This window comes from Carica papaya, chromosome 6, assembly GCF_054855325.1.
Source record: "Carica papaya isolate Zhongbai chromosome 6, ASM5485532v1, whole genome shotgun sequence".
In the NCBI taxonomy this organism is placed as follows: Eukaryota; Viridiplantae; Streptophyta; class Magnoliopsida; order Brassicales; family Caricaceae; genus Carica; species Carica papaya.
The window spans coordinates 20,490,747-20,498,702 of record NC_142314.1 but is presented as its reverse complement, the minus strand read 5'-3'; the positions used below and the strand labels follow the sequence as shown (position 1 = coordinate 20,498,702).

General features: G+C 34.2%; 1 protein-coding gene across 2 annotated transcripts; it reads left to right on the top strand.

The window, feature by feature from the left end:
- Positions 1 to 50: 50 nt before the first annotated feature.
- On the top strand, positions 51 to 7,051 carry LOC110826002 (uncharacterized). Of its 2 annotated transcripts, XM_088222836.1 has the most exons (6): positions 56 to 291; positions 490 to 777; positions 1,624 to 1,758; positions 4,121 to 4,177; positions 5,603 to 5,737; positions 6,503 to 7,051. In XM_088222836.1, exons 2-6 carry the CDS (start codon positions 493 to 495, stop codon positions 6,566 to 6,568), a joined length of 678 nt encoding a protein of 225 aa, XP_088078962.1. In that variant the 5' UTR covers positions 56 to 291; positions 490 to 492; the 3' UTR covers positions 6,569 to 7,051. The 2 variants fall into 2 exon arrangements, with proteins under 2 accessions (XP_088078963.1, XP_088078962.1); XM_088222837.1 differs by lacking the exon at positions 4,121 to 4,177 and having other exon boundaries at positions 51 to 291.
- Positions 7,052 to 7,956: the final 905 nt, after the last annotated feature.

The following is a 7,956-nucleotide window of genomic DNA, read 5'->3' as shown; positions in this document are numbered from 1 at the left end:
ATATGTATGTATGTATAAGTTATATATGACTTATAGTTTAGGGGAGGAATTTAAAAATGATGGATTATCGATAGGTCATGTAAAAAACGCAAGGGCGTGGAGCATTTGGTATTTGCCTCCAAGCAACAAATGGGGGGTGGTCCCGTCCCCATTCTAGACCAGAGCTGGCAAAACCAGTGGTTCTCTTTTGTTTCATCAACACCTCGTAACTCTGTAAACGAAATGATTGATGGTTGAGTTGAGTGCTATCCAAATTCCTCCTTCCTCGCTTCCGCTTGCAGATTCCATCAGGTTCTCTCTCTCTTTCTTTTTTCCAGTAGATTTTGAGTTTGCTTAAAATATTATATTAATGGAACTTGACCAGCTAGATATACACGTGTTCCTGGCAATTTTCAGAAAATTTTAAGTTTAATTATTTATATTAATATTGTTCCTGGTTATTACATAATCCACTGGCTCTTCACAATTTTCTTTTCTAACTAATTACAGGATATGACGAGCATTACCTCAAGCCACAATTATAATTCCTTAATCGGATTTCAGGAACATTTTTACAGGGAAAGCTTTTATAAGGTTCCATGTTCCAGATGTTTTCTTCCGTTTTCTCCTTCTGGAAGATTCTGTTTTCCTCATGGTCTACACCATTCTACTACTTACAGCCAAACTGTCATGAAAACTAGGCCTATATTCTCCAGTACTGTTGATGATGGTAATACCATTGATCCAGATAACTCCGACGATGCCACTATTGACAAAGGACAAAGCGAAAGTGGAGGGGTATGCGTGTCAATTTGTTTCATTTTTAATAATTCCGACTTAATTCAACAGCTGTGGAACATACGTATTGTATTGCAATTTCACTTTCTTGTTATGGGACTCATCACAATGTTCACTTTAACTATTAAGGGCTCTCACATGCCACTTTCACTCTAATAATCTCCCTGCAAAGACAAAACTCAACAACATATGTGAATTTTCTGATTTCCCATTTTATTTTTGAAGTAAAAATTACTCGAAGAAAAAGCCCGAGGGCCAATAAATACGGCTTTCTTGTCTTCTATTCTTGCGTATCATTAAAACTTCCTCACCTGCTTATACACCACTGTAGTGTGTATAGGTTGATATGTAATGACCATCTTTAATGTTCAAGCATTTTAGTACTTTCTTTTATTTGTCTCCTCGAAGTAGCATGTGTAGCATAAGTTACCTAATTTTGGGCTTTATCTTAATCGGTTTTCTTGGCATCCAGGTTTGAGTTTCAAAATACAGCTTTTTAATTAAATGGATAAATATTCCAAAAATTGAATGCTATATCCATCAATGGGGTGGATAAGCGAATTGACTTTACTGATTGGTAGAATTGGCAGCCTGCTTTAGTTTTTTATTTCTATCCTTGCTTTAAGAGCTTCTGTAAGTGAGACTGAATTTTTGTACTGTTCACGAGGTCCTACTTTCTCTCACAACTGGATAAGTTACTTTTTCTCTACTTGGTCTGCAACCAGAAGGTTCCAAGCCTCCTTTTTTCTCCTAATGCTTGAGATTTTCGAATTGACGTTATCGTGATGTGTGCAACTCTAGATTACATAATATAATTCTTGATTAACCTTATCCTCTTATTCTCAGATAAACAATGAAATGATCAGAGAAAATCTTGAAAGAATTGTGGGTAGAGATGATTCCACTTTCAGTGGTTTAGACCTTGCAACTCTGATAAGAAAAAAGTATGGGAGATCTTATGATGTTCAACTAATAAAGAAGGTATTCCTTTCTACTTGCAAAAACTTATAACTATTAGTGTTCATAATTGCTTTTCATCTCTCTGTCATTACTTAATTTCCCCACGGTTCACTACCTGAACTTACATCTAAAATAGTTGAATCAACTCAACTAATTAAAGTTGGATCCCGAACTAGTTGGGGTTAGTTAATCTACAATTTGTCTTTGCAAAGATACAGCTATATTCTTATGCTAACTGTTAAGGTGCTGCAAACTTTTCCTCTATCCGGGCTTGAGGTATAGCAGAGGCAGAGTTTATGTGGTCACTTCTCTGTCTTAAAGTTACATCTTTCTACTTACTAGTGCATTTAATGATACTCCTACATGCTAGTCTATTTTGCCTTCCCATAGAAAGAGGACTTTGGTTATTCTGTTGCCTACTCACTCCGAAATCATTTGTTTTACATTTTTTTCCTTCTTCCTCATCTTCCCGCAACTTCATGTTTTTGCTGTATTGTTGAAGTCCCAGAGGATATTTTGGATTGTTTTCAAAGTTCTACTTCTTGCCTTTTGCTAGTTAGCTAATTAGTAACTAGGATATAAGGAATAAAAAGAAGCAAGCGTATATTGGATTTTTTAATGTCATAATAGGTATAAAGATGTTCTAAAGTTGTTTACATGCATAGCATGGATGTTCCTTTTAGCTTGTTTTTATTGTTCAATCTGAAGTTTCCTCTCAAAGAAAAAAAATATCTTCCATTCGAAGTCATTAGTTGATAAATTATTTCATTCTGGTTCTTCGTCACCATCAAACTTTTTTTATTAACTGAAGCTCAATTTTCTGTTGTCTGCTTTAGCTTGCTTATATCCTGTTGGGCAGAGGTGAAAAATAATAATGCTATATAAAAAGTAAAATTTTCCGGAATTCGGGGCAAAATTATATAGATTTTCTAGATGTAGATAAATCTAATGACTCAGAGAAACATTTCTTTTGGGATAAAAAAGATGTATTTAAACAAGCACCCAAGGATTTACAAAAGGTAAGAAGTTAGAATATCTAACAGGTTCCCAAGGTCCTAACCTTGAGTAACCTGTTTCCCTATAAACAAAACACTCAGGGACTTGGACCTGCTATCTCTCAATCTATCAAAAGGAGAGTAAATGCTCTCAAGAACTCTTTTCTTCCTCTCTTCCCAACTGACCAAAAAAAAAAAAGAAAAAGAAATAAGAGTGCAGAGCATCCTCCTATGGATACAAACTCTGATCTCCTTTCGAGCCCAATTTCATCCACTGAGCCATCCAAAATAGATTGAGGAGACCACCCAAAACAATGTCCACCAAGGAAGATGTTTAGGTGGCTCCAATCTTTAAGCCACAAAGAACAGCAGTTGACAAAAATTCCTTCTTTATGAAGAATATGCATAGTAAGAATTCTACCTTAAACAACCGATTTGGGGAACGGGGGGGGGGAGGATGTGGCAGTTGGTGATTTTATGGATAGTGATTCCTATGGCAAATAGAAAAATACAATTTGGAACTCTACCTTACACATTGGGGTGCCTAACACATAAAGGATCATCATAACACCACTATCCACCAAAAAAACACAATTTGTCTGCCAACATTGAAGTCAATATTCTTTATGAAACGAGTGCCAAAATCTGTTGATCCACCTCCACACGCTGGTCCCCAACATCTGCCTGTCGTTCCCAGTCCTTCAGCCTCGATCACAACCCCCATATTTAACCCGAATCACTTCTCTCCAATGCTGGCCTTAAAATAAGCCAGCATAAATCTCACATTTAACAAATGGCCTCTGTCAGACCTACAGAATAAGAGGGAATCATCGGCGAATAATAAGTGTGCTGGTCCTTGCAACTCACACCTTCCCCACACCTCCCCCCACTACCAAACCTTAAAACTAGTAATTATCTCTAGCCTTTAAAATCATCTAGTTAAAAGCTTCCATAACTAGAAGTAAAAAAAAAAAAAAAAAAGCAAGGGCGATAACAGGTCACCCTTGTCTTAAGCCCCTGGAAGAGGAGAAGAAATTAGAAGGCCTTCCATTAATCAAGACAGCACACGTGCCTTGCATTCTGTAGGTCTTCCATCCCCAACCACCTAAAAAGTCATGAAAACATACGATACAGAAGATCATTATAGTCTGACCTCGAGATGTGGTGTGTCCTCTAACATTCTTTCTTAACAAGCAATCCATCTATATCAAGATGGGAAAGTTTCAGTGCATTCGTTAGATAGTTACCTCTTCATTTAGTACAGTCATCATTCTTCCATAGATGGAGATCTCTCTCTCCCCGCCCCCCCTCTCTCTCTCTCACCTGATTGCTTCAGGTATTGTTCTGGAACCTGGTGAATTTAATTCCCTGTGCATGGTTCAATACAGGAGTTCATGGGAAGAAGTCTTCTTGCACTGAATGTCATGTGGAAGTACATGGAGCAGGTAAGGGAATCTTGTGCTGTCAATTTGCACTGAGCATATGAAATTTCTGTGATATTATATAATTATGTTTTCAACTTCTGAACTCATAATAGTTTGGCTTGGATAAATGAACATTGAGTCCATTAATTGAGTTTTTCTTTTGGTAGGACATGCAGCTAAAATATGCTTTTTCATGGATGAAAAAATTTCCCCTCCATTTTTGTTGTCTTGTCTTTGTAAACAAAAGGATTTTATCCTGTTATTTTGAGAATATTTTCGCCTTTTTTTTTCTCTAAGGAAAGTAGAAGGCATATTTCAAATGATTTCTAAACTGGAAAGGTTAGAAAATAATTTTTGTTTTTGTGAATTGAACATTTTTTACTTGTTCCCAAAAAATGGAAAATTCTCTGGAAAAATAGGAAAGTTTCCTCTAAGTAAATAGCCCCTTGATATCCTGTGGCTCCTCTGCAGCTCCAAGCCATAATGATGCTTGAAAAGGTTGCTGCAAACCTGGTCTCCCTCAATCCCAGTTAGTGTGTGCTTGTGGGCTGTGTTGACTGAAGCTGTTCTCTACATAGCATACAACAAAAGCATTTTATTTTACCTTCCTTATATTCAAAAGTCTTATTTTCTTGATCTAGGTTCATTTAGCATGTGAATAAATTTTCTAGTTTTCATTTTCTAAATTCATGGGCTTACACATGATTAGTGGAAGTTGGTAAGAGTTGGTAAGAGTTGCACGTTTATAGAATGATACAAGTACCGAGAAAATAGTTTTCTAGAGAACACTGAATATATTTTCGTGATTTCTAACATCCATCAAATGTTCGTAAAGATCAAATAATATTCTCAATTTAGGGATCATTTCTAGATTCAAGCTATCTCCTTAGCTGTCATCATCTTTTATCTCTAAATTATGAAATAAAAAAAGTTGGTTCGTTATCTATTCAGCATAAGTTTTGTTATGCATGATTCCTTCCAATTATTCAATGAAGTTTTTAATCTAGGATTAGAAACAAGTGTCTCTCCGTTCCTATCCTTAATTCTTGGAATCAAGTTTTCTCTTTTTATTTCTTTGAAAATCACAGCCTGCATTTAGAAACTTGTCTAGCTACCTATTGTATGACAGGCATTACCAAGTTGGTGCTTTTTTCTCTGTCTTACTCCTGATTTCTTTCTCAGTCTGTTCTCTGTTTCTTCCTTTTTCTCCTCTTCTTTTCCTCTTATTTCTTCTCGGTATGTCTTCTCTCAGCTGTGTTCCTCTTTTGCTCTTTCATTCTTTTTCAGATACCTTTCTCAACAGTAATTTTGTTTGTCAACTTCTATAAACATAAAGTATATCTGGGATATTTGGAGCATATCTATGTGTTTTTTTTTTTTTTTGCCAAAGCCATTATTAAAGCATGTAATAATGAGTTTATCTTTTTTTCTTTATCGTTTATTCAGAGGTCTTTTCCTCTTACGGAAGAAGAGTATATACTGAGGCTTGATGACGTGGCAAACACATTAAAATGTTGGGGAGCTGTATCACACATTCGTAACAGCCTAGAGAAGTCGAAAGAGCGGCCTCGGATTGGAAAGGTAAGATTACAAGCTAATCCTAGTTTTTCAAACAGCAGATCATTTCTGAGCTGCAACAAAAGACACAAGTTACAAACTTGTAAAATGACTAACGGAATTATAATTAACAAAAAAGTATATAAATGTGCCCGTTCTTTTCTTCCTGTACTTCCAAATTTCTTGTAGGTGGAACATCTTTTCCCTACTACCTCTTTTTTCCTTTTGAAGGGACAAATTGCTTGGTCTGATTGGAAGGAGTTTGTACTCCTAACAATCACTAGTATTTAGAAATATATGCTTAATTTAACCATGATATGATGGAAATTTAACTCATAGGATTTTCAAGGGAAATTGGAATAATACATTTCAAATCCAAATTAATTCAATGGAAATAGTTTATTTGTTTGAAACATGCCCTAAGCCTCGAAGCAAGTTGTCATGAGAATTCTCATTTGTTCACAATCAAACTCCTCTCACTAGTTGAAACTAACAAGAACAAGTACGCAAACCCGTGGCTCTACAATATGGTTGTCTGATGATAACAGTTGAGAATGAAAGTTAAAAAATAAAAAGCAGAAAAGGAAGAAAAGAAATGCTATTTGGATTTGGCATGAGATTAGAGAGTCCTCAAAATGCATTAATAATGAATTCAAGAGCATAGGAGATCATAGCAAAGCAGATTGTTAAAAAGTGGAAATGCATAGCTGAGTCAAGTACATTGTTTTGTTGAATTGATCATCATTTGGCATGCAAAACTAATGTTCTTTCCTCATTATTCTGTTGCAGGCAGTTAGCATATTCATAGATATGGATGAATCTGGAGGGCGGGCAAATGAATGGATTTACAAGTAGCCCAATTTGGGTAAGGCATGATTTCTAGTTAACCACTTTCTTTGAGGTTCATGATTGGAAAGAAATGGTTGTCTTCAGGGTGGCACCCATCATTATTATCGTCATCTAGATGATCTGATTTGTTTCATTCATGTTCCACTGGTGTTCGTCCACTATCTGCATAAGCACAAGAAAGGATACGGAGCATTTTGCTTTAGGTCAAATCGATAGTCAAAATACAGAATAGAGTAGCCTGCCTTTTTCGGGTAATTTCCACCCCCTATCTTTGTTAAGCATAGGTAAATTGTAGTGCAGCCTCCTTTTAAGAATTCTGTGACACACACAAAAATATACTGCTGATTATTGGATGCTTTCTTCAGAAAGATAAAAGGTTGTTATAGTAGAGATTTGAATCACACAAGGTCAAAACTTTTGTCAGACAAAATCAAGGAAGATATTTGTAATGGAAAACGTTTTAAAGGTGTGGTTAGCATGGTTTGAAAATCCTTTTTGCATGGCGTAACGGAGGTTCATTGTTATTTTTTAAATAATGTTAAGAAGTGGACTAAACCATCTGTATCTTCTATTTTTATATGTAAGTAGAGAAAAGAATTCTTGTAAACAAAAAACATTGACAATTGACATCTTATAAAAAAATATAAAAAGGTATAAATAGTACACAAATCAATTTTCTATACATCGTTTCAAAGAATTGTCTCTTCATAATTAAGATAGTAAAATTTTATTATTATTAAAAGAAATAACTGGTTATGAATTTAGATGGCATTATTTAATGGTTACATTTTAAATTTTATATAGTTATATGTATTTATTGTGTATTTTTTATTTTCTTAATTTTTATATAGAGAAAAGAAGAATGATGACAGCTACTATACTATTATAATTACAAATAAATTAATAAATGTTGTACATATTATTTTGTTATATACTGTTTGAAGAGACCAAAGTATTTAAGTTAATTTTATACTATTTTAAAATATTCAAAATGATCTTTGTAATATATATATATATATATATTTTTTACAATTTTAGATATTGTGCTTTTTAAAAATTTTTGAATTGGAGTTATTGATCATTAATATATACTAATAATGTTATTAGCGGAAGTATTTTGTGGATTTAAATCAATATATACCTAGGATGTCACGTGTTTAATATATTAATTTAAAATCTTGCATGTAAAAGATTTAATTTTAATTATTGTTAATAAAATTGCTTTTTAAAAAATAAATTTTAACTCAGCGTAGTTTAATCTTTTTACTCTGACATTTAAATTAGTGTTTAATAAGTTAAGAAGTAACGACAGATACACAATTAATAGTAGAAATACAATCGGATATGATTCGGCTAATAGTGAATTGGAATTGGACAAAAGTTGCAGCGGACGG

Bases quoted from the DNA above. Each gene is read 5' to 3' on its own strand.
- LOC110826002 (XM_088222836.1), top strand. From the start codon at position 493: ATGACGAGCATTACCTCAAGCCACAATTATAATTCCTTAATCGGATTT. The intron at 778-1,623 runs GTATGCGTGTCA...TCTTATTCTCAG, and splicing joins GACAAAGCGAAAGTGGAGGG to ATAAACAATGAAATGATCAG. The intron at 5,738-6,502 runs GTAAGATTACAA...ATTCTGTTGCAG, and splicing joins AGCGGCCTCGGATTGGAAAG to GCAGTTAGCATATTCATAGA.